This window comes from Xiphophorus couchianus, chromosome 15 (assembly GCF_001444195.1).
Source record: "Xiphophorus couchianus chromosome 15, X_couchianus-1.0, whole genome shotgun sequence".
Lineage (NCBI taxonomy): Eukaryota > Metazoa > Chordata > Actinopteri > Cyprinodontiformes > Poeciliidae > Xiphophorus > Xiphophorus couchianus.
The window spans coordinates 4,716,983-4,743,322 of NC_040242.1; the positions used below are offsets into that span (position 1 = coordinate 4,716,983).

The following is a 26,340-nucleotide window of genomic DNA, read 5'->3' on the forward strand; positions in this document are numbered from 1 at the left end:
CGTGGAGGAGCTCCGGGCTCCGGGCTCCGGGCTCCGGCTCCCCCTCCCCCCCGCTGCGGTAAAATCTCCTGAGTGGCTGCGGTTCCTCCCGCTCCGCCCCCCGCCGCGCCGCCTCCCCCTCAGTGCGGAGCCGGAGCGCAGAGAGGAGAATCCCTCCTGAGGATCAGCTGGAGGCCCCCCGCCGCCCGGGTCCAGGTGAAGCCATGGAGGTGTTCCGGAGCCGGCTGCTGGGGATCTCCGTGGCCGTGGCGCACGGCGTGTTCTCCGGGTCGCTCAACATCCTGCTCAAGTTCCTCATCAGTAACTACCAGTTCGGCTTCCTGACGCTCATCCAGTTCCTCACCAGCTTCACGGCCATGCTGGCGCTGGAGAGCCTGCGACGGCTCGGGAGGATCCAGGTGCCGCCGTTCGGCATGCAGCTGGCCAAGGTAGGAGCCGGAACCGGTTCTGGTGTGGTGTTCCACCTCAAGTTTTATAGGTTTCTTTCTTTTTTCAGATTTCTGCTGCAGGTTGGGTTTAGCTTCTGAAATAGTTTTTTAAATTTTTGATTCTAAATTGAAGAAAACCGTTCTGTAGAACCGGACCGTAGAACCGAATCGGAAACTTTCTGCAGCTTTTCTCACTTTCATCAGGATGTTTTACTCCAACAGTCATCCATCCATTTCATCTCCAGTTTTCTATTACAAATTAATAACTTTTATTCACTTACCCATAAAAACCTCCTTCAGATCCTTTTTTCAAATATCAACATTTAATTCAAATTGATCCCAGAGGGAAATTAAACGTTGAAACTCATTCATTTCAATTCTCCAGAGTTATTGTTGTTATAACAGAGAATCGTTCAGAGAATCCTTCAGATGATCCGATTTAAAACGTTCCTTCCTCACCAGAGGAGAAATGATTTTCTGATGTTTCTACATTAAAGGCGCTCTGCAGATGTTAGATCCAGAAAATGCCAACTAGAAGTCATTTTCCCCATTTCCTCGGCGCCCGTGTGGCGCAGCGCCCCTGTGGTTTATACGCATGCGCAGCAGAGGGAGAAAAAATTATTTCTGTTCTGATTCCTAGAAAACAGGAATGTTTATTAATAAAGGCGATGTAAATATGCTGCTGTTTTTTTCATAAATGGATCCTACTGGGCAGATCCACAACCTGGCAGATATCTTTACCGAACCGAACCGGGATCAGGCGGTTCCGAGGTTCTGAAAGCTCCGCTGCTGAACATCCGCATTCAGACTTTCTGTCACATTTAGTTCTGGACTCCGGTTCCGATGTTTCAGAACTTCAATGTTCCTATCATACATTGAGGAGCCCCCACAGCATGATGCTGCCACCGCCGTGTCCCAGAGTGGAGTCCCTCAGTGCTGGCAGCTGGGTCAGGCTCAGAACCCGACACCCACACCCACACACACACACCCACCTATCCACCCACACATACACACACACACACACCTACACACACACACACACACCTAGACACACACACACACACACACACACACACACACAAACACCCACCCATCCACCCACACATACACACACACATCCACCCACACATACACACACACACCTACACACACACACACACACACAAACACCCACCCATCCACCCACACATACACACACACACACACACACACACACACACACACACCCATCCACCCACACATACACACACACACACACACACCCACCCATCCACCCACACATACACACACACATCCACCCACACATACACACACACACCTACACACACACACACACACACAAACACCCACCCATCCACCCACACATACACACACACACACACACACACACACACCCATCCACCCACACATACACACACACACACACACACCCACACACACCCACACACCTACACACACACACACACACCCATCCACCCACACATACACACACACACACACACACCCACACACACCCACACACCTACACACACACACACACACACCCATCCACCCACACATACACACACACACCTACACACACACACACATCCACCCACATATACACACACACACACACCCCTGTCTGCTCATCCAAGCCGGGAGGAAAGCAACAGAATCTGCAGCGACTGAAATATTTGAACCAAAGTTTCATGACGTCATATTTCTCCTTCCTAAATGTATTTAATGTTTGAATATTAGGGCCAGCTCAGAATATAAAAAATAAAACTACGACAGTAAAGTCGTAATGTTATGACTTTAGATTTTACTCTAGAAATATTGACTTTACAATCCTATTATTTCGTCTTCATTCTGGTAATAAAGTCACATTTATGACTTTTAATATAGTTATTACATCTGAAGTCCTGCTTCTGACTTTGATCTGGTAATATTTTTAATATTTTATGTTGCCCTAATACTCCCCGTGGTGCTGATGTTGTGTGTTTTGACTCTTTGCTCCTGTTTGCGCAGGAGTTTGCGCCAGTCTGCATCCTGTCCACGCTGCAGTCCACGCTGACGCTGTGGTCGCTGCGCGGCCTCAGTCTGCCCATGTACGTGGTGTTCAAGCGCTGCCTGCCGCTCTTCACGCTCTGCATCGGGGTGTGCGTTCTCCGGAACGCGCTGCCGTCTGTGGGCGTGGTGACCGCCGTGCTCATCACCACAGGGGGCGCTGTTCTGGCAGGTAAGAGCCAGGGGTCAACGTTGGTTGTGTTCATCCGTCCAGTGGCGCGCACATTTCCTCTAATCCGCTAATAACAGAGCTAGTTTTTAGCTTAGCACTTTAGCTAACTGAAAACATTTAGCGCTAATTTCCCTGATTGGTAAACGTTCAGCTGAATAAAAGTTCAACATCTGAGTTGGTTAAAAATTATTCTAGTAGTTATGCTCTTATTTTGAAGTGGGTGAAGTCTGTTCAGTTTCCTGTCCTCAGTTCTCTGTTTTACTCAATAATTTGATTTTAAACAACAAACAGTAAAGAACAAAGCTAAGAACCATGTTAGCATTAAATAGCATGTTGGTATAGTACTTCACAATTAGCTTCCACAAACTGCCATGTTGGTAGTGTTTAGCATTAGCTTCCACTGATTACTGTGTAGCACGTTAGCTAATGATTGTGATGAACTCTTCAGCTAGCTGCTCAGGTGGACACCTGCCTTCACCGACTGCAGGTTCACTTCTTGTCTTGGTTGTTTCCTGCAGGAGCCGGAGACCTCACCGGGGATCCGTTTGGTTACGTCACCGGGGTTCTGGCTGTAATCATTCACGCCTCCTACCTGGTTCTGATCCAGAAAACCAGTCTGGAGAGCGAGTATGGACCTCTGACTGCACAGTACGCCATCACCATCATGGCGTCGCCGGTGTGGAACCTTGTTTCAGGAATTTCCTGCTTTCATCCTGTTTTTGTTGTCTGACGTTCTTCCTGTTTCCAGGTTCTGCTCGTCTGCTCCATCATCTCCATGGACGCTGTCAATATGTGGTCCTACGCGGGCTGGGAGGAACCGCAGATCACCATCATCTTCATCCTGTGCATCTTCATCGGCTGCGCCATGAACTTCACCACCCTGCACTGCACCTACATCAACTCGGCCGTCACCACCAGCTTCGTCGGCGTGGTCAAGAGCATCGCCACCATCACGGTTGGCATGCTGGCCTTCAAGGACGTGGCGCCCACGCGGCTCTTCATTGGCGGAGTGGTGGTGAACACCATTGGCTCCATCACCTACTGCGTGGTCAAATACTTTGAGACGCAGAAGAAGAGTTTGTACGAGGACCTGGAGAAGGACGCGGCGCAGCCTGGAGACCCCTACACCGAGAAACCACCGCTGAACGGGGAAGGGTCCGCCACCGGTCCCGAGCTGGGGCCGTCGGAGAGCGGAGACGGGAAGGAGGACGAGGCGCCTCAGTTATCGAACGGAGCGCTGTCGGTGGAGGGCAGCGCCGGAGGAGACGGTGACCTGAAATCTGTTGTAATGACGGAGAAAGAGGCGCTGGAGATGCAGAGGGAGCACCTCCACCAGGAGAACGCCGCCGCTGGCCGGTCCGCCACCCAGAACCTCGTAGGAGCATTGAGGTCCATCAGGAGTCTGCAGCTCACCAAGAAGGAAAATCTGATCGATAACATAGAGCTTCAGAGTCCATGAGGGCGGGATGGAGACCCAAATGGACTCCTGAGCCAAAACAGAAAGGAACTCAGCGGACGGACCGAACAGAGACCAGACAGACTGAACAGAGACCAGACAGACTGAAAAGAGACCAGACAGACCAAACAGACCGGACAGAGACCGGACAGACCAGAGGACGTCTTTCATTAGCATCGGCCCGCTTGACAAATGCTTGATGGTCTTGTTGGCTTCGTCTCTCTGCTGAAGATTTCACGTCCCAGAACTGCAGAACCAGGAGGCGGACTGACTGTGTCTCCATGGTAACGAGTATGAAGCAGTTCCAGTTTGAGCCAGCAGGGGGCGGAGCTTCTTCTCGGCATGTGGATTGGGCGGCGCAGAGCACGGCTAGCATGACGCGGTCCGTCTCCCCGGTCCGGTTAGAACCCGGCTGGACTGAACCCTGCAGGTCCAGTTTACTTTTCATTTGCTTCCATTTCATCATCAGATCCAAAATAATCTAAATTAATGTGTCAGCCATGACGGTACCGGGTTCTGTTCCGTGTCCTTTGGGTCATCTGGGTCACTGCTCAGAGGTTTGTCTGTTTACCTAAAAGCCAAACGAAGTTATAAATTCATAAAACTGAGAAGTTTGTTTCTATGACGTTTTACTTCTTCACCACACAGCAGGTGGATTTTATTTTAGGTTTTATTAAACTGCTTTTTTTTCTTTCTGGTTTGGTTCTGAACTCATGCGTCTCAAAATGCCAAAAATGTTTTTTATTTTATTTGATGTTTTCAGTGTTTTCACAGCTGAGCAGGGAAAAACTCAGTCACAACGATATGATTTCCACTGTGGCCTTTTTATTTACCGTAAGTTTTTTAAAGCCTCAAGAAGAGAACAACGTTTGATTGTTTTTGCTGTTTTATGATAAAAGGACTCCGTCATGTCAGCTGTTTATAAGATGTTTGTTGTGTGTAATATTCACTGAGTTCCTATTAAATGGCTGCCAGACTGATTTTGGCTTCTGCCTAATAATCTGTTATGGAGGCGAGAGAAATATGTTTTTATAATATTAACTAAACCAAAATAATATTAGCTCTTTATTTATAATGTGAACAAGGTTTTTACAAGATAATGTTCTGTTTTAAGGTCAAATCAATAATAAGGTAATTATCCTATTATTATTATTATCCATCCATCTTATCCGGGGTCGCGGGGTCAGCAGCTTCAGAAGGGAGGCCCAGTCTTCCCTCTCCAGCCTCTTGTTCCAGTTCATCCAGGGGAATCCCAAGGCGTTCCCAGCAGAGGAACATCGTCCCTCCAGGGTGTCTCGGTTTTCCCCTCCTCCCGGTGGGACCTGAACTCCTCACCAGGGAGGCGCCCAGGAGGCATCCTGACCAGATGCTCCTCTACTGGCTCCTCTCGATGTGAAGGAGCAGGGGCTCTACTCTGAGTCCCTCCTGGATGACTGCGCTCCTCTCATGCAAAAAAAAAACATGCTAATATTCCATGGCTAAATAGTCAATATTTCAGTTGTTTTAGGAGATTTTTTGGGAAATTTTGTGCTGAAATTCATCCAAACTGTCAACATGTCAGAAATATCTGCCTCCATGTCGTCGCAGGAATTTTCTGCTTTATCTACACACAGGATGTATTTATAATAATGATAATATCTGTGGTATTTTGAATGAACTTTCACCAAAAATATTCATACGTTTTACCTCCAACTGAATCATTTATCATTTTATTCTGATAATTCTGTTGATTATTGAGTTTTGCTATAACTCACATTGTCACTAATTGAAGCTGTTCATTTCTGGGTAAACAGAATCGTTTCAAACCAACACACAGCTGGATGGATGAAACCTGTCGGACATTTTGTCAGCAGCTCGCCTCGTGTTTCTGTTCCCGCAGCAGCTTGTTGCTCTTGGTGGTTTAAGCGGCTCGGCGCTGACAGAAGCTCAGCAGAGCCGGTTCTGTGTCTGCGGAGGCCGTGTCCACCTCCAGGCGACCCGGCGACAGTTTCTAATGAAATCAGAGGGAATCAGGCGGGACGTGTGTGGGTCGGAGAGCCGAGCTAACGTCGAACAGAATTACTGCAGCGTCACGGACAAACACTTTCTATTCCAACCCTGGGCGGAAGCGTCCAGATGTTCCTCTCATGCTGATAAGACTGATGTCTTTACTCTGCTTTATTTCAGCGTTAGCCTCAGAGCTAGCTGATACTTCCGGTTCGGGGTTCGGCGGGTTGTGATCAGAAACCAGCAGCTTTTGGTTCCGGTTCGTAAAACGGAACATCAGCTGGTTGAGCAGTTGAATGTTTTTAAATCTGAAGCCTTGAAATGTGTTTACTGTAGTTAAAGCTGATGTGAAAACACAGAAAGACATTTATTTAAAAAAAACACCAGGTGGGCGGAGCCACGAGCCGCGGGGGGCGTGGCCTAGTCCGGAGATGAGAGACTTATCAAAAAGCGACTAGCCCGAAATTTAGCAATTCTTTTCCAGAAAGTTGAGTTGTGGAGTTTCATCTAAACCCAGCAGCTGGTTGAGACCCGATCCAGCAGCTCTCTGAGTCCAAACCGGTTTTGGTCAGATAAATCAGGCCAGCGTTGAGGTTCTGTGATGGCCTCCCTGTTGGTAAACTGTGGAACTTTGACTAGACCCTGAATGAAGCGTATCGTGACGCTGATTCCTGCTGAGGTCCGATCAGTGGTTCTGGTTCCAGTTTTTTCCTCTCTTGTTCTCCTCTGACCGGTGAAAAGCTGCCGGCTCCTTGGACTGAAGAAGCTGTCAAGTCCAGGTATTGATCCGTATTGATCTTCTGCTCTCACACTCTCCCAGCTTCATTTAACGCTCTGGCGGCGGTGGCGGCGGCGGATCATCAACACGTCCAGCAGAACGTCGATGAGGTTTCTGTTGACGCAGACGAACCGACTCCATTTTCCTGCTCATCCTGAAGTTCGATCATTCAGCGTCAGACGGATTCACTAAGACAAAAAGCAGGAATGTTCCGATTTTTTACTGCTTTAATGTTTAAACAGATAAAAACACAAGTTTTTTATATTTTATTCTTGTTCTCTTTGCTCTGCAGGTTTGACAACAAATCGACACCTACACATGTTCTTGGTTTTAACTCTTTCTTTGTGTCTGAGCCAAATGAAGGTCTAATTTAATTTTTATTCCCTCTATTAGCCACATGTAGCATTAGCTTACAGGGACCAGTAAGAATGAAGTTAATGATGGAAAAATCGACGGGCTGATATTGTGTGAGAATGCTGATCAGAACTGGAGCAGAATTACAATGTCTTCCTTTTAAATCTCTGGGTGTGGTGACAGTTTGTTAGGTCTCCAATCTGCTGCTCTCAGTTTTATTTTCTGAACTCAAACCAGACACTTCGTTGTCTCTGCTTCTACGTCTGGTGGCCATTTTGAGTTTGAGGTTCCTCTCGTGACATCATCGCTCAGCTGGGATTCCTGGCTGTTTCTGATTTTTCTGTTTTATGTTGTTGCAAATTTTCAGCTGAAAGACAAGTAGAAATAATCAACTGGATGATTTCTGAGCAGATTTGACTTAGAGTTAAAAGAGTCCTGAAGAATCTGCGTCGTTTACCTGAAAGCTGATCAGCAGCTAAACTGCAGCCTGAATGAGGAGGAAGAGCAGAGGAAGAGCAGATTAAAGGTCCGAGGCGGACAGACAGCAGGTGTGAGGAGGAGGAACGTTTGACACCCGGCTTTTATCTTCTATGGGGAATTGGATTAAATTTGGCTCAGACTCTGACAGGCTGTGATTTCATCTCTGCTGAGGCTTTCAGACCCATTTTGTTATTAGCTTGTTGGCTCGTCGCGCTGCAAACCGACGTTTTTCTTCATTCTGAGGGTCAAAGAAACGTTTAACTTCAATGTGAGAGAAACGGCTGAGCAGCTAAAATGTTTCTGCTCATCATCAAACAGGAAAATGTTCTGGAAGATTTCTGCAGAGCTCAGAGTCAAAGAGGAGTTTGTGCTGCAGGACTTTCATGTTTGACCTTGGATCAGAACCGATGAGCTTCATTCTGAAACCTCCAGACAAAACAGCAACAGAGAAACGAGTTGAAACTTTTTATCATCAGTTCATTTAACAGATTTCAAGGCGGAAGTGTAACCGGACAGGATTTCTCAGGAATCGATGGTTTCTCGGTTTATTCCTGACGAGAAAGACAAACAGAAACTAGCGTTAGCGCGTTAGCGCACTGCAGCCCAAAACCAGAATACATACCAGAACTAAAGTTAGTTTCTGCTGATTTGCATTCGGTTCATTTAAATATTTACATTACAGAATGGATTCATATATTACATTGATGATCTATAAATAAACTAGATGTCACGTTGTCTCCCTCAGGATCACGTGGAAAAAGGGGCGGGGCTAAGAGGCGCAAACGGTTTAAAAACAATACCACAGAAGAAGAAATAGAAAGGAGGGGCTTCCAGTGGTTAAAACCATAGACATAATATATGGATAGACGCCTCATGGGCCGCTCTCGCCTATTGGAGCTGACGAGATTTAGGGCGGCCATCTTGGAGCGGTATACCACTCCACTCAGCCTTATATATTTGGCAGGCACAATAAAGGATCAGCGCATTTAATAGATCATAACACGCTGAACAGTAATCACATTGTCACATAATTAAATTTTAGGCATACAGCTATTAAAATTGCATGTATAGGAACGTATAGTTTAGCATATTTAAATAATTTTGGTGGAATACAATGTTTTAAAGTATGACATGTTTTGCAAGATACAACCAAAGATGCAATTTATTCACACACATTATGTATATATTCCGATAATCTCATATATACACACATACACACATGCATACTTATCTGTTGTGACAGTATTTACATATTCATTACATTTTTACACAATCTAATAGCCTTGAAATAGGACAGTTTTGCAGAGCTTTTTTCTGGTGTTGCCTTTCTGCAAACCAAGACATGTGACTTTTGCAATGTGGTGCATCCTTATCTTCAGAAACACAGACACAACCAATGACAGCAAGTCAGAATGGTGATTGTCAATGCCAAATTGTGTCTCCTGAGTGTGTTCCCCAAGCTGGAAAACATCTTCTGTTCCAATGTCTTCACGGACTATGTATGTGACGGCGGACAGCTTAGGAGGATGGTTTGGTGAAGCACCACGAATCACCCTCTCTGCAGCTCTCACCACCTTCACTACGCCTTGTGAGGGAATCACTAACCCGCCATTATTTTTCAAAGTCAGAAGATGGTAGTTCTCATCAAATGAAGACGGTGTGGCATCTTGAATCAAACTGACTCGACATGGGTCACAGGTTAGTTTACGCAGAATCTGCCTCACAACAAATCCAGATATGTAAACCAAGGCATTTTCTACCAGACCACCAAACTTGGTCGGAAGATAGCTGTGGTCGTCCAGAATGGCTGAAATCCTAGCAAAAGGACAGGGATGCTCTTCATTAGATTCAGGAGAGGACATTTCAACAGCAGACAGGGACACGGTGTTGTCTTGTGCTGCCACATTGCCAGTCTCACTGGGTGTAACCCCACACCGAACCATCAGCCGGCGGAAGATGGCCTGGAACTGGCATGCTGATGGGTTGTTATTCCAGCCACCTTGAATGGAATACAGGGATACAATACATGTGTTAATCATACGACATAACATATGAACACATTCATGAAGTATATTTTATGAAGTTATTCTAACTGAAAGGACATCAACAGTACCTGACGCTCTGATGGAATTAAACAGGAGCTCCAAGTGATCTTGGCTGAACCTGTATGTGAGGACATACCGCTGCACTTGGAGCAGTGGTATGTAATTTGGGGAATATTAAGGCTACCTTTGTAATGTGTGCGGATGTGGGAGGGGAAATCTTCGCTTCTCTCTAAGGTATTTGTATGCCTTTGGGCCATGGAGATGAAGTGTGAGGGCAAACTCTCTATATTCGTTGGAGTATTCATGGCCCTTTTTCTCCATAAACTCTAGTTGTAGATCTGACAATTTAAGAGGAAAAAATATAAACTCTTCTTCTGATGTAGCTCAGGAGGAAAAATAAACATACAAGAAAATGTACACAAATTTTGAGGAATTAATTTTGAATTACCAGAGTAGAATTCAAGCCGTTCTTTGAGTTCTTCAGTAATGAGATTTTTTTCACTCAATTCCCCCAAAAGTGACTTTGCTGTGGTCTTTGCCCTCTTCTCTCTGGCCATGGTGTTTTTCTTGTCCCGCTCCAGATATTCCACTCTTGCCAACGCTATCTTATGTTTTGCAGTGACAGCGGTAAGAGAAGCTGGCAAAGCATAGCAATGATCCTAAAGACAGAGAGATGGACATCACCCATCACTTAGACATCACTATGGCACACTTTCTTTCAGACGACAGCAGCACTGTGTGTGTCTTCAACTATGTTGGTTTTATTTGTTTTATTTGTGACAACATTCAACATGAGGGTTAGAAAATAATTTAGATTTTAATATGATCTTGACCATTATGATATGATATTTACAATAGAAAAAATACTCACATCATTAGACTGAGGTTGCAGGTCTGAACTACAAGTTTCTGGGTCATCTTGAGAGGCCACATACTCACTACTTTGGGCTTTTGTGGAGGTTATTGTAGTTCTGTAGTTTTCAACCTTAAATGTAAAAACCTTATGAATATGGACTTCACAGTATATACTACCTGTACATAAACACACATATATCCCTTAAGGCTAACGTTATGCACATTTATGAATGCTAATGAACTTTTAATAATGCACCTACTCTTTGAAGGTGAACTGGGAAGCTGAAAATTGATGGTATCACATCAGCTCTCAGTCTGACAATCTGACCTGTTTTGTCAAAATCCTCCGTTTTGAAATGCTCACTGCATAGTACAGATGAATCACTTGCAGTGAATCCATCCCACCTCAAAGCTATTTCCCACCTCTTCCTCCTCTCTTTATCTTTTGGAAACCTTTAAAACAAAAACGTGATATCTGGGAGTGTGTACACAAAAACATTGTCCGAATGAGGTCCATGTTATTTGCAACGGTTGAAACTAAGGAGCCTTGTTGCCTGCTTAAGCTGAGCATTCAGAAAAACGTTACACTCACTATTTTTGATCTTCATATTTTAAAGAACATAAAACTCCAAATTTGATTAAAATTTGTTGATAATGATAATTAAACAAAGCTACTGAAATTGTGAGTAGGCCTGTTTGAAACATATTCCTGTCATCAAATCTCCGGCTGAAGACCGATTGCTAACATTTGCTGTCATTTCGCTGGTGGGCATAAATACAGTACAGTAATATTACATTCACAACATACTAACAATAATATGTCATTCTTACTTGTGAAAAGTTATCCCCCGGCCCCTGACATCAACAGTTCGTAGATTTAAACACGAATAAGCCGAGCAGAACTGAGGCATCTTCTGTTGTTTTGGTTCAGCAAAGTACGAGGGTATACCGCTCTAAGATGGCCGCCGTATTTCCTGCGCCGGAGCGGCCAATGCGGCGTCTACCCTTATATTATGTCTATGGTTAAAACAATGACAGAGTTTCTAAAGGTGTTTGAGTCAGGAAGGAGCAACATGAATAACTAAAGAAAGACATTTTATGTAATTACAACAAAAGAGAAACACAGCCAGGTTCCGGAACCAGAACCAGAACCAGACTTCCTGCATTTCTCTGGTCCTGAACTGGGCAGCAGAAACACCAGACAAACAAACAACACAAACAAAACATGACAAAATGACCTTCCTGGCATCTATGGGACACAAACACTGAGAACGAAACAAAGGATGAATGGAAACTCAGTGGTGGTCGCGGCTAACTGCTAGCTAACGAACCAGCAGTTCTGCTAACGCTAAAGCGCTATGGTATTTAGAGAAAGCTAATGCTAAAGTACTAAATTCAGCCATACTATCCCACCATGTCAATAATGATTCTGTGGGACAGAACTCCTGGATTCAGGTTGTGAAATTTTGACAACTATCAGTTTTCTAATTTTGCCTGATTCACCATGGCAACCACGTAAATTAGTGCCTTTTATGTATCCAGAAAGATTAATTTAGGAAAAGCTAAGTGTGCTAAACTTTTAAAGTTAACAAAAATGCTAAAGCAGTAATCTAAAAATTAGCTCCACTGTCAGCGTCAGATCAGCGGTGCTGTAAAAACCCAATAATGAAATAAAACTGAAAAAAGCTACATTTGAAACAAAAATGATTCATTTATTTTGTAGAACTTGTTTATTTCAGAGCGTTGATTTTATTTAAAAATAATGAAAACATAATGTTGTATTCATTGAAAGCCATTTCCGCTCAGCAGGAGGGATCGTCTCCATCAGTGAAGTGAGCCGTGAGCGGGTCAATAGAACCGGAACCATTTCACACTTCATCAGTGATGACAGCGGAGCTCTGGGCTCACACTGACCCGGCGCTGCAGCTCTCAGCTCATTTCCTCAGCAAAATGTTCCGAGGACAAACCGGCTCGGTGTGAAAATGAGAAACGTTTCTTTAAAAATCTGACGGCAACATTTAGCGTCCAACCTGGAGCTTTATGGAGTAAAACAGACAAGAATCAAACATTCAGACTTCTGCCATCTGTCCTGCAGAAACACAAAGCAGGACCAACAACAATTCAAAACATTTTGTGTTTTAAATAACTGCTTTTTATGAGAACATCCAGATACCAGAACATGCGCGGACCGGTACCGGTTCTGATGACCGGACCAGTAGCTTGATCAGTACCAGGGCGCCCTCTGGTGGAGAGCCCGCGCTTCCGGCCCCGCAGGTGGATTTTTCTCCGTCCAGCCGTCAGACAGGTGAGCTGTGGACTCGGGTCTTCTTCACGCATGCGCGTAAGAGAACTGGCTGAAGCAGGTGCGTTTTGGTTATTATTTTAGAGACCTCTGTTGCTGAGGTTGCCTCTGACGTAGGCCTTTGTTCGGCCTGGGGCTGTGACGTCACAATTTGCATATGATCTCGTGACGTGAACAGACGTCAGTCCCCGTCAGTCCCCGTTTCTCGGTCAGTTTGGATCATTTCAGTCCAGGAGCCGCTTGTTGTTGGTTGTTTGTTCCAAGAGGAGAAATAAATCAGATTATTTTGAATCCAAAATGTCTTTCGATGATGTAGAGATGGTGAATGAACTGAGACAGAACCTGGTCTACGGTCCTCCTGGGAAAAAAGACAAGATCAACACCATGGTGTGTGTTATGATTGTCAGGACTCTCAGAAACTGCGACATGAACGCCAAAGGCATCCTCTCAGAGAGCTGCATGGCGAAGATGAAGAAGCGTCTGAAGAAGCTGATGATTTCCACTGGGGACCCAGACGGAGTTTTGGTCATCATCACCAAAGACAACTTATCGGACATCGTGACCACCGTTTCTGAAGCTCTGCACCAGCGGTTCGGCTCGTGTGAAGACATGGTGAAGGCGGCGATGAAGAGAGACGAGGAGTTTGACGAGGCGCTCATTGAAGTTCTGGCAGAGCAGCTTGGAGTTCGAATTCCGGACTGCCACAGACACGATGCCAGCCCAGATCACGAGTCCGATTCCCCGTTTCCAGGACGCGCAGACAGCAGCGTCATCTTCTGCTGTCTGCTGCTCAGAAATATCATCAACGTCCCTGAGGAGCTTTACGAGTTCTTCCCCTCAGATGTTCGGAAAATTATGGTGAGCCGTCTGTGCGGGTTGATGGTCCAACAGAACCAGATGACTGCTTCCCAACTGGAGCTGCAGACAGAAAACCTGGAGCGCATCGCTGCGGCCATTTCCAAGGAACTCCACGAGGCTTTCGGGTCAATCCAGAGACTTTTTAAAATTGCTCTGCTTCCAAGAAACAGTTTCGACCTCTTGCTTCTGGATTACCTTGAAACCAGAATGAACATCATAAGGAAACCCGAGAACACTCTGGCCCGAATGTTTGGAGCATTCGACCGGGACCTGGAGAACATCTCCAGGTGGTTCTACCGGCTCCGCACTTCTCGCTATGCAGGCCTGTTCTGGTAGAGAACCGAAAACCTCCCGAACACAAATTTATGATTTCTGTCTCATTCCAACCAAAACAGATTCTCCTTTCAGCTACAGACATATCAATTATCTGGTCTTTAAAATGAAAAAGTTTCCTGCTTCCATAAAAACTGAGCCGGTTCGGTTTCAATCCCAGATGATTGTTTCTACTCTTTTCTTTTTGGGTTTTCTCCAGGTAATCCGGGTTTTCCCATTTAATCCAAAACCACAAACTAACTGGTCTCTAAATAATAAAAATAAATCTCTTCAGGATAAAATACAACCTGAGGGAGATTTAGTCCAATCAATTGTTGGATTTTACACTCTTATTAATTTCTCTAAAGCACTTTTTGCTTCTTTCCTTTCTTAAAAACTTCTCTATTTAATGTCAGCAAATTATTTCTACTCTTTCTACTTTAGGCATAAAAATATATAAAATAACCAATAAAAATGATTAGTAAACAAAAAAATATAAATATATGGGGCTATCTTTGTATAGCTATCAACATAATATTCTATGTTGCTAAATATCTATAGAGCTTTCTATGTAACTATATATCATTTATTTATTTATTTAGCTATCTAGCTATCAATGTAGCTATGTGATGGCTGTGTTGTTCTTTTACTTGATGGTTAATTTTATTTTATTTATTTATTTTTATATATGGTACGGTCTGTTTTATCTTGAAAGATTTTCTTCCTCTATGTATCGTTGTAGCTTCTAGCTATCTGTCTAGTATGTGTAGCTATTTATGGAGCATCTATATAACTGTCAATGTAGCTATCCAGCTATCTAGCTATCTATGTAGCTAACTAGCTAGCTAAGTAGCTTCACATCTATATAACCATCTATGTATCTGATGTCTGTCCAGCTGTGTGTAGCTATATTTATGTAGTTATATATCTATGCACTGAGTACAGTCAGATTTTCTCATCACTGCCATCATTTATTTGTGACTCAGTGAATAATATTATGTCATGTTTATTTTTATCTCTTTTGTCTCTATAATAAAGATATGATGCTGCTGACGATATATGCTACACAAATATCTATGTAGCTAACTATTTATACAGCTACCTACTTGTTTATGTAGCTTTCCAGCTGTCAATGCAGAAATCTGTCCAGCGATGTTTGTGCTAACTAGCTGTTTATATCGCTAACTATGTAGCAATCTGTGCAGCTTTTTAGCTAGCTATGAAGCACTGTACAGTAGTTATCTGTATAGATGTTTAGCTATCAAGCTATTCATATAGCCATCCATCCATCCATCCATCCATCCATCCATCCATATTGCTATATATTTATGTAGTTATCTAGTTTTTCTTATGCTTATTTTGGGTTATTTCTTTATTTTGGTCATTTTAGTGTTTAAAATACCATAATTTGCTCATAAGGTTAGAACTTTTCTGCCTAATTACATAATTGGTAAATATTAAATTTGATCTCAATACTCTTGAGGATTTCTTGGATAGTTCCTTTAAATTTTTACTTGAATACATGATGCTAAAGCAGCGATGTTCCTCGCTGTGGTTCTGTTTTTATCTGTGATTCTGCTCTGATTGTTGTCATGTTGTTAATTATTGTCCGTAATGTCTTTCCATATTCTGGTGTTGTTAAGATCTTTCCATAGCGATTCATTCCTTTGTATTGAATAATTAAAATGTGTTTTTAAATAAGTCTGTGGTCTGACTGTAGTTCCGTGGCTGACAGGAGGGGGCGCTGCAACTCAGCACTCTGCTGCCCAAAGATATGCCTTTTTAAAAAGCAAAGAGGAAATAGTTTGAAAACATTGAAAATAGTTGAAGTTAGATCCAGTTTCAGAGCAGAGAGCAGATTTCTCACTGAGGAGGAGGAGGAGAAGAAGGAGGAGGAGGAGGAGGAGGAGGAGAAGGAGGAAGGCTGCTGATACCCAGCTGTCTGGAAAAGCCTGGGTCAGTGTTCCGCTGCCGGGCTGAGAGAATCGGTTAAATTTAGAGCAGAATCACCCCTGATGACCTCAACCAGCCGCCGTGAGTTCGGCCGGACGTCCTGAGGTCCAGAAAGTACCGGGCTGGACCCGCGGAGCTGCGCCACCTCCACCTGTCTGAGGCGGGACCGCAGTCCGGACTGAACACAGCAGGCGGTTCCGAAGGTTTGGATCGGTCAGAGGGCAGAACAGGTGAGTGGTTCTGGTGGTTCTGGAGCGGCTGAAGATATTAATAATAATAATAATAATAATAATAATAATAATAATAATAATAATAATAATAATATATTAGTCAGCTCTGCTTCTGTCTCCTTATTATCTGGTTGAACTAATGGTACCAGACCGGTTCTGGTTGGTTTTGGTTGGTTCTTTTAGCAGAACAACAGAAGTGATGAGAAGTTCTGTAAGGAAAACTAACAGAACTAATCGGACCCAAACAGCGGGTGGAACCAGAACCCTGCTGGACCGGGTCAGATCAGAGAGGTTTGGGTTTCCCAGCTCCAGCCTCCTCCCAGAGGGTTTCCACGCTGGACCCGTCCAGAACCGGCCCGCTGATAAACACCATGAGATCACCGCTCTAATTCGGTACCGTCGCCCCGCTGTTTGGGTCATAACAGCTGGTTGCCATGGCAGCAGGCTCAGTGTCTGTCACCCGGATCTCTGTGGGAGTGATGAAGAGGAAGTCCGGATTCTTCCTCAGCTCTGGCTGAAGTCCCAGTTAAATCACGGAGATTTCTCAGCTTCCTCACACATTTAAAGGGCCAGTGTCGTTAGAAATGGATGTTTTCTGATTTTCTATGTTTGAGAAATCCTTTAGTCTCCGTGGCAACCATTCAGCTGCACTAAACACCTGGATGGACCTAGCCCCGCCTTCGAGGCGCAGCTCCTCCCCCACTCAGATCCTTCAGACTAGCCAGCAGCAATTAGTAAACAGCTGCTGAGCTCTTTATAGGAGCAACGCTGGTAAAAACCTTATTGGGTTAAAGAGGAGCCATGTTGGGACGACTACCTGGAGGTGGAGCTTCAGAAAGAGCAGGAGCTTCTTAAAGAGACACAGACACAATTTGAAGATTTTAAATCAGGATTGAAATGTCTTTTAAATCATGTTTGATATGTAATATTTTTGTAACAACATTACACTGGCCCTTTAAGAGGATCACAGGTCACCATCAGAGAGCAGGCTGACTGCTCTTCCTCTTCTGTTGTTTCCTTTCATAAATTTTACAGACAGAACTAGTTGGCACGACAACGGGCCTCCAGGTTTCACCCATTGACCTCTGACCTTCTAGGTTCACCCAGCTCAATGAGCTCTGGGTCACAGAATGAGATCAGACAGATGGATGTTTCAGCCTGGTCCTGTTAGCAGGTTCACCTGGTTCTGGTTCTGGTTCTGGATGATCCGGGTCCAAACATCTTCCTCCTCCTCTTCCTCGGTCCTGGAGGGAAGAAAACCTCATGGTGAAGGCCTTGACTCCCCTGAACCCCAGACGGAGCGGTTCTGTTCTGTCGGACCGGGCCTGGGAAAGTTCCCCGGGCCCCCAGGGAGCGCCGGCTTATGGTGTTGGCTCGGGACGGCGAGCAGCAGCTGGACCCGTGTGAAGCGCCTCGGTTTCTTCTTCTCTGACCAACAGCTGCAGCAGAGAGAAGGGTTGGTCAGGAAGGTCCGGTTCCTCTGACCTGGTTCCTCTGACCCGGTTCCTATGACCGGGTTCCTCTGATCCGGTTCCTCTGACCCGGTTCCTTAAAGTTGCGCAGTCAGAAATGAACTGGACCCCTCGGAGTTATTCGAGGTTCATATTTTCAACCAGGTTTATTTTTGTTTTCCTCAATAAAAACATAATTTATGAAACAAACAATAAATAATAATCATCAACCCTCGGTGTTTTTTATTTTTTTATCATCGTTGTGAGCCTAGCTACATATTAATCCATCTGGAAAGAGGTTAAACTGGAACCAGTTCAGACTGGGAGGACCTGGACTTCAGTCCACTGGTTGAACTGGTCCCAGTGGAAATCTAAGAATTACAATTTTTGCCTTAAACATAAAAAATTAAAGATAAGACACAAATAAACCTTAATAGGGCATATTTTGTGTTAACTGCAGTTTGTTTAATTTCATGGTGTTGGTCTCCTAGCAGCAGTAAGCTCTGGTTCCCAGTGCTAACTGGGAGCCAAACTGGTCTGGTGTTGCTCCTCATGTTGTTGTGATATTTTTATGTTGGTATTCCAGAGTAAAAATAGACGCTGCAGATGCCGTTCCAGCTAAAAGCAGCCGGATACGATCCAGTTGTCTTCAGTTACCGGCAGCAGATCAGAACCCAGAAGTATTCTCACCCGGCCGGTTCTTCTCTCTTTACACTTTCGGGTCTCAGCGTCTCGTCCTGGATGGACCGGTTTCGCTCTGCAGGGTGTGAATACTTCTGGTTCTATGAATGACCTGGTCGTCTCGTCAGGTTTAGAATATAAAGTCATCCAGGTTATGTGGAGAGGTGATGAGCAGTCAGTATCTGCTGTGGATTAATGCCTTAGATTAGAACGTCTTCATCTGCTGAATGAAGCTGCCTGGTTCTTTCTGCTTCCCTGCAGATGAGAAATGCGATCCAGGAGCTGCAGCACCGCAGGTCCAGATGATGGATGCATCCAGACGCACGGCAAGCAGCAACAGGGGGAGGAGAGGGAGAAAGAAGCACCAGAGGTGATGAAGAGGAGGAAGAAAATCCAAAAACAGGAGAAAGATGGCCGAACGGCCACGACGCAGTCAGGAGACAAAACTGCAAAATGTCCAGAGAGCTGCACGACGAATCCTCCGGACCCGACCAGAACCGACCTGCTGCAGCTGCTGGGGATCATGGAGGGGGAGCTGCAGGTAGCACAGCTGGGGTAAAACAGCTGGAGGGTAAAACAGCTGCAGGTAGCACAGCTGGGGTAAAACAGCTGCAGGTAGCACAGCTAGGGTAAAACAGCTGGAGGATAAAACAGCTGCAGGTAGCACAGCTGGGGTAAAACAGCTGGAGGATAAAACAGCTGCAGGTAGCACAGCTGGGGTAAAACAGCTGGAGGATAAAACAGCTGCAGGTAGCACAGCTGGGGTAAAACAGCTGCAGGTAGCACAGCTGGGGTAAAACAGCTGGAGGGTAAAACAGCTGCAGGTAGCACAGCTGGGGTAAAACAGCTGGAGGGTAAAACAGCTGGGGGGGTTTTGACTGTTTGTGGATTTTTTTATCTGAAATATTCTAAAGAAAATCCCAAAGCATAATGCTGACACGCGATTGGCTGGCATTTCTTTTCCTTGATGCTGATTGGCTGAAGACCGGATGTTAGCTTGTGCATTAGCGTTCAGGTCAACGTGTCTGTGCTGGTTCAGCAACTGCCAGATTAAACCTCAACCTGGATTTTATTCAGTTATTTGCATAATAAATTAAAAACTTCCCAATAATTTTTACCACAGTTGTTAAAGAAATGCTCCTTTAAGATGGCTGAAAAGCCACCATGTTGAGAAACATTTGACTCCCAGCTGGTCTGCACTTCCTGCTGCTGCAGCCTGTTTCCTGTCTGAGATGAATTATGATGATTATTGTGATTTTTAATGGAATTTTGACTTTAATCATTTTGGGTTTTAAATATTTCAAATGTTTTTAGTCACAGTGTTAAATGTTCTTTAGGTGATGATGAATGGAAACATGGCTGCACAGTGTCGCAGTTGGTAGCACTGTTGCTTTGCAGCAAGAAGGTCCTGGGTTCGATTCCCGGCCCGGGGTCTTTCTGCATGAAGTTTGCATGTTCTCCCTGTGCATGCGTGGGTTCTCTCCGGGTACTCCGGCTTCCTCCCACAGTCCAAAAACATGACTGTCAGGTTAATTGGTCTCTCTAAATTCTCCCTGTGTGAGTGTGTGTGTGTCCTGTCTGTCTCTGTGTTGCCCTGCGACAGACTGGCGACCTGTCCAGGGTGACCCCGCCTCTCGCCTGGAACGTAGCTGGAGAGGCAGCAACTCCTCCTGACCCCACTAGGGACAAAGGGTGAACAGAAAATGGATGGATGGATGAATGGAAACATATGATAGAAACACAGAGATCGACTGATTGATTATCTGGTTGATTGATTGATTCTGTTTCTGTCGGACTCTTCTCGATGTTCCGGTTTCTCTTTCCTCCGGATCAGAACCGATCTGAGCTGCTTTTTGTCCTCAGGCCCGGGATGATGTCATCAGGCTGCTGCGGTCCGACAGAACCGGACCGGAGACCCTGGAGGCCCACTATGGCTCTGCTGCCCCCTGCAGGCCGCTGCAGGCGCTGCAGAGGGACTCGGCGCTTCTCCATGGCAACCAGCGCACAGAGGACGTGTACGAGAGGCCGATGGCTGAGGTCAGAAGGTCAAAGCGGGTCTGGCTGTCTCCTTCCAGCTGATTGGTCACTTTGACCCGGTCCGGTTCTGATTGGTTTAGATGTTTGTCTTCACATTCTGAGCTAAACCTCAAACAAGCCCTCAGCATGATGCTGCCACCACTGTACTTGGCAGTTGGTATCATTTTTTTATTGGTCGATTTTTAAAATTTATGTTTAAATTATTTATTTTGTTTATTTTTTATTTGTTACAAATATTTCAATTTAATTTTATTAATTTTGTATGTTTTTTCCTTTTTTATTTATTTTTTGTATTATTTTTACTTTTAAATATTTTTCATATTTGTTCTTTTAAGTTTTTTCATATTTGTTATTCTTTTATTTTCTTTCTTTATTTTTATTTTTTCAAAGACTATTTGTTATTTATTAAACAGAATTAAATTAACGGTGTGGTCCAAAGCTGCAGCAGGCTCTCCAGGCTCTCTGGAGCTGCTGGTTCCAGCGTGGGAACCGGACCGGACCGGGCGGATTGTGCTGACAGGCTCTCGTCTGGTCCTGCAGCTGGACCGTCTGGAGGACAAGCAGAAGGAGACGTACAGGCGGATGCTGGAGCAGCTGCTGCTGGCGGAGAAATGCCACCGCCGCACCGTCATGGAGCTGGACGGCGAGAAGCGGAAACACGCCGACTTCATCAACAAGAGCGACGACTTCACCAACCTGCTGGAGCAGGAGAGGGAGAGGTGAGCACTGCGCCTGCTTCTGTCTGGGGCCGGCTGAGCTGATTTATGAGCTTCTAGTTGTCCAGAACTCCTGATCCGAAGAGACGAACAGGAACCAGAGCAAAGATCCGGCTCCAAACCGGATCTGAAGCTCTGAAGCAGCTGTTGTTGCTTCGCTGCGTCTAGTTCAGTTCAATTTAAATTCTATTAAATTAATTTAAAATATTAATTACATTTTTTAAATATTCAATTTTAATTTCATCTTTTGTGATTTAATTTCCTTTTAAATTAATTAATTAAAATGAATACATTTTAAATTAATTTAACATTTTCCTTTTATGAATTTAAGATTTAAGTGAAGGACTCTGTCTTGGCCCGGTTCGGTCCGCTGACGTTTTCCTTCCTCAGACTGAAGCGGCTGCTGGAGCAGGAGAAGGTCCTGCAGGCCCGGCGGGACCAGCAGCACCGCAGGAGGCTGCAGGAGCTGCAGGACCAGCTGGGGAAGCTCAGGTCCTTCACTCTGCTGCTGGCGGACGAGCGGCAGCTGCACGTCGAACACATCGACCAGCAGAACCAGAAGATCCAGGATCTCAGCCAGAAGCTGCGGGACCGGGAGCAGCGGCTGGCTGCAACCAGCGACGCCGCCCTGCAGGACGGACAGAAGGCGCTGCGCCTGGAGGCGGAGCTGGAGGCCCAAAAGGCGACGTTCAGGCAGGAGAACCAAGACCTGCTGGCCAAGATGGCCGACCAGGAGTCCCAGAACCAGCAGCTGAGGCTGAAGCTGGAAGGGCTGGCGCAGAGGGCCGGGGAGCTGCTGGAGAGGAACGCCCTGCTGCAGAAATCGGAGAAGGACCTGCAGCAGCTGAGAGAGAAGATCAGCAGCGGAGAGTGCGGGAACTCCTCGCTCACCGCAGAGCTGGAGAACCTGAGGAAGAAAGTCCTGGAGATGGAGGGCAAAGACGAGGAGATCACCAAGACCGAGACGATGTGCAGGGAGCTGAGGAACCGGCTGCAGGACCAGCAGAACCGCAACCAGGAGCTGCGGCTGCAGGTGGACGGCCTCCAGAAGAGGATGGCGGAGCTGGAGAGGCTGGAGGCGGCGTTCGGCAGGAGCCGGACGGAGAGCGCCCAGCTGCACCAAAACCTGGAGAAGGAGAGGAAGGTGGTGAAAGACCTGGGCACAGACCTGGAACGGCTTCGGACTCGGCTGAAGGAGCTGGAGTCGTCCGAGTCCAAGCTGGAGACAAACGAGTCGGCCCTCAGAGAGGAACTGCTGAAGCTGAAGTCCTTCACCGTCATCCTGGCGGACGAGAGGAAGACGATGGGGGAGCGGCTGAAGCAGGAGGAGCAGAAACACGAAGACTTGAGTACGATGCTGAAGGCAGAGCAAGGGAAGGTCACGGAAGTTACCGAGAAGCTGATAGAGGAGAGCAAGAAGTTCTTCAAGTTCAAGTCAGAGACAGAAGTCCAGCTGGAAGGTCTGACTCTGGAGAGGGAGGAGCTCCGATCGATGCTGAGGAACAGCGAGGAAGAGCGTGACGAACTGAACGAGAAGCTGAAGAAGATGAGAGCAGACAGACTGGAGGAGACGGAAAACAGAGACCGAGAAGAAGACAACCGAGTCCAGAAGCTCAGCACCGAGATAGAGAGGCTAAGAGGCCGGCTGGAGCAGCTGCAGGTGGTGGAGGGAGACCTGATGAGGTCAGAGGACGAGTACGACCTGCTGGAGAAGAAGTTCAGACACGAGCAGGACCGAGCAAACACGCTGTCCAACCTGGTGGACGAGATGAAGGCTCAGGTGGCCAGGAGCAAAGCAGTGGAGCGAGGTGAGGCCAAGAGTCTGGAGGCCCAGCTGAGGATCCGCTGCAAGGTGGAGGAGGCCAAGACCAGAGAGCTGCGGGTCGAAGTCCTAGCGCTCAAGGAGAAAATCCACGACCTCATGAACAAGGAGGACCAGCTCTCCCAGCTGCAGGTGGATTTCTCTGTCCTCCAGCAGAGGTTCCTGGAGGAAGGAGAGAAGAAGAGGCGCCTGAGTGTGGATCTGGAGAACCTCGCCAGGGAGCTGGATGCCTCGAAGCGCTACAGCCGAGCCCTGAGGCCCGGTGTGAACGGCAGGAGGATGGTGGACGTCCCTGTCACCTCCACAGCGGTCCAAACGGAGTCAAACGGGTCGGCCGAGGATGAGACCGCAGCCGGATTCATCCGGAAATCCGTTCAGGAGGAGAACCACCTCATGAACAACCTCAGACAACACGGCCTGAAGAGGCCCGCGGTTCTGGATCGATACCCTCCGGCGTCAGCAGACCATGGAGGGAGACCCTCAACGCCCTGGATGGGCAAGAAGGAGGCCATCACGACGACTCAGACCAGAGGTTCCTCATCAATGTCCCCAAATCTGGGACGACCTCTTCACATCCGTGTGACACCAGACCACGGGACGAGCACGGCCACCCTGGAGATCACCAGCCCGCGGTCTGAGGACTTCTTCTCCAGCACGACCATCATCCCAACGCTTGGTCTTCAGCAGCCTCGCATCACCATAGTCCCCAAACCCTCAACTGTCTGCACTGTAAGCGGAGATCCTGATCGGGTCAAGTCTCCAGTTACGATCACCAGCATCTCCAGGACCAAGAGTCCAGAAAAGCCCCACAGCATTGCTGGGGTCCTGCAGTCGCCGGTGTCCATCATCACAGTCAGCACCACCCCGGTAGCCGAGGTGTGTGCTTCCTCCGACCCTCACGAGAGCACCGCCAGGCGGACGCTGATCAAGATGACCTCCGAGAAACCACCAGAGAGGAAGTTCAACAGCAACATCGTAACGACAGAAGACAACAAGATCCACATCCACCTGGGCTCCCAGTTCCAGAGGAGCTCTGAGGGCAGCAGCAGTCCTCTACTGACCCTCAGACCAACAGGAAGTAGCTGCGACTGCCAGGAAACTGGAACGGTGCTCCGCTCCCCGCGCCTGAACAAGATGACCAGCAGTATAACCATCAACCCTGTCACCTCTGCAGCGTCCAGACCCACGCAGCCTCTGGTGAGTGTCTGAAGATCTCGAGTGACATCTGATCTTCTGACACTTCAAATGATTCTGAATTGTTTCAGGTGACTGAGGATTCTGCAGGTATCAGATGGTGTCAGGACCAAAACACACTGGATCCGTTTTGGCATCCGATCCAATGGAAAGTTCGGTCTGACAATGTACGCAGCAATTAGAAGACGTTAAAGTCAGTGGGTCCTCACAGACCACTAGCGATTTCCTACAACAGCATCTCCGACTGCCCAACCACCCGAAACATCAGGTCTATTTTTGTTGAAACTACGCAACAATTAGAACAAGTTAAAGTCCATGAGGCCTTGTTAGCCACTGCTAGCCATTCCCTGCGACAGCATCTCCAACTGCCCAACCAAAGGAGACCTGGGGTCTATTTTTGTCGGACAGTTGACGGTCCAACTGATGGACCAAGCAAGACCTTTGGTCTATTTTTGTTGAAACCTTGTAGCAGTTAGAATAAGTTAAAGTCATTGTGACCTTGCTAGCTACTGCTAGCCATTCCATGTGACTGCGTCTCAGGTTGACTGACCATGACAGACCTTGGGTGTGTTTTGGTTGGACGGTTGGCAACTGCATCTTCGACTGTCTGACCAAGATGGACCTGGAGTCATATTTAGGCCCTGAATTTGATGGGAATGTCATGAGTGAGAGAAGAACTTAGAACGGTAGAAAAGTAAGATGCAGAAGTACAGCACAAGAGAGAAATGGAGATCTTATGTGAACATTTTTGAGTTTTACTTCCAGACAGTGTTGTTTATGCTAACAGAGTTTCATTGACACATGGTGGGTATCAACATGGCTGAAATGAGTGCTTTAGTGCTTCATCAGTAGCTTCCACTTATTGCTGTGTTGGTATAACTTGTTAGCGTTAGCAGAGCTAATGTTTATGATTAGTGCTTTATAGTTAGCTCAGATAGCTTTTTAGTTAGCGGTGCCCACCACTGGTCGTTAGCTTGAAATGTGGACCACGCTAACATAATCTACTGCTGGTAACTGCTTAAAACTTTACGTGAAAAGTCCAGTACTATCCCTTTAAGAGGCTCGGGTCTTCAAGGTTTCTCCATCCAGGACCTGTGTCTCCTGTTCATCCTGGGTTTTATGTTTTCAGCTCAGTTCAGATATGCAGTCGGCTCCGAGCGCAGCCTCGCGGATCCCTGTGCAGCTCAACGGGAAGACGGTTGTGGGTGTGTCCGCTGTGACGAGGTTGGAGTCTCGGGCAGAAGGCCAGGCGATGAAGATCGAGCTGAGGAAGTCGACGGTGTGCAGCTCGGCGTCTGCAGCAGCAGGAAAGAGCTGAGAACCTGATGAGGATCCGCTCCCAGCAAGCGGCTCCGGCTGCTCATCGGTCCCTTCTTCGGTTTGCTGCTTTGAACGGACGCAGATCCCAGCCTGGTTCTGTTGGGTTCTGTTTGCACCGTCGCCATGCTGCCATCACTGTTCCTGTTTGATGCCGTGCAGCTTCGCTGCTGCTCGTGCAGGTTTGGACTTCCAGAGGTACCGTGAAACATTTCTGACCAGAACCAAATAAACTGTTTATCTAAACTTCAGCTTCTTTCTCTTGTCTCAGCTCTCTGAGTCAAACCTCATGGTGAACGACTTTGACATGTTCACCTTTCTGAATTTTAAATCAAGTGGCTTTTTAAGCCACACGTTTTGGGTAAATTGAAACTAAATTAATTTAGCTATTTTGTCTGACTGAAATTGTCCATAAAAATGTCCAAAAACACGCAAATGTATGTTAATTCATCACACAGATTAGTGCTGCATATTTTGTACTTAGTTTGTCAGTTTGTTACATTTTATTTCAGCAAATATTTCTTTAGTCAAGTACAATATTTTGAACAGATCATCACTGTTTAAGTCAGTATAATTATTTTTGATGTTTCAATTAATTAAAATTTTTCATTTTTTCATCATTTATTAGTTTTACTGCTTTATGTGTCCCATAACTGCAGCTACATTATTTATATAGTTTTGATTTACTTTAAATCATTTTTCTGAGTTTTATATTCTGTTTGTATTTTTACTTTAATCTATGGAGGAGATATAGGGGTCACTGAAAAGGGAATTCTGAGATGTAAGTCAGAATTTAATTGCGTCTTTTATTTAAAGTCCATTTTAATTATTATTTTTTTCGGCTTTGGTGTTTTGTTATTTTAA

The 26,340-nt window shown here is 46.1% G+C and overlaps 3 protein-coding genes across 6 annotated transcripts; 2 read left to right on the forward strand and 1 right to left on the reverse strand.

Moving 5' to 3' along the window:
• Positions 1-53: 53 nt before the first annotated feature.
• slc35d3 (solute carrier family 35 member D3) lies at positions 54-5,085 on the forward strand. Its single transcript, XM_028039544.1, has 4 exons — positions 54-428; positions 2,439-2,649; positions 3,168-3,325; positions 3,398-5,085. The coding sequence occupies exons 1-4, from the start codon at positions 204-206 to the stop codon at positions 4,106-4,108; spliced, it is 1,305 nt and encodes a 434-aa protein (XP_027895345.1). The 5' UTR covers positions 54-203; the 3' UTR covers positions 4,109-5,085.
• A 3,590-nt stretch (positions 5,086-8,675) lies between these two features.
• Positions 8,676-9,896, reverse strand: LOC114159168 (uncharacterized). The gene is made up of 2 exons (XM_028041289.1): positions 9,817-9,896; positions 8,676-9,702 (listed from the first exon to the last, which is right to left on the reverse strand). Exon 2 carries the CDS (start codon positions 9,644-9,646, stop codon positions 8,978-8,980), a length of 669 nt encoding a protein of 222 aa, XP_027897090.1. The 5' UTR covers positions 9,647-9,702; positions 9,817-9,896; the 3' UTR covers positions 8,676-8,977.
• A 6,105-nt stretch (positions 9,897-16,001) lies between these two features.
• filip1b (filamin A interacting protein 1b) lies at positions 16,002-25,727 on the forward strand. 4 transcript variants are annotated; one of them, XR_003598510.1, is made up of 7 exons: positions 16,002-16,258; positions 18,652-18,931; positions 20,254-20,427; positions 20,968-21,146; positions 21,534-24,162; positions 24,231-24,427; positions 25,289-25,420. XR_003598510.1 is itself a non-coding variant. In XM_028040903.1 (7 exons), the coding sequence occupies exons 2-7, from the start codon at positions 18,659-18,661 to the stop codon at positions 25,475-25,477; spliced, it is 3,540 nt and encodes a 1,179-aa protein (XP_027896704.1). In that variant the 5' UTR covers positions 16,003-16,258; positions 18,652-18,658; the 3' UTR covers positions 25,478-25,727. The 4 variants fall into 4 exon arrangements, 3 of the variants coding, with proteins under 3 accessions (XP_027896704.1, XP_027896708.1, XP_027896707.1); XM_028040903.1 differs by having other exon boundaries at positions 16,003-16,258; positions 24,231-24,326; positions 25,289-25,727; XM_028040906.1 differs by lacking the exon at positions 16,002-16,258 and adding an exon at positions 18,338-18,554 and having other exon boundaries at positions 24,231-24,326; positions 25,289-25,727.
• The last annotated feature ends 613 nt before the right edge of the window (positions 25,728-26,340 follow it).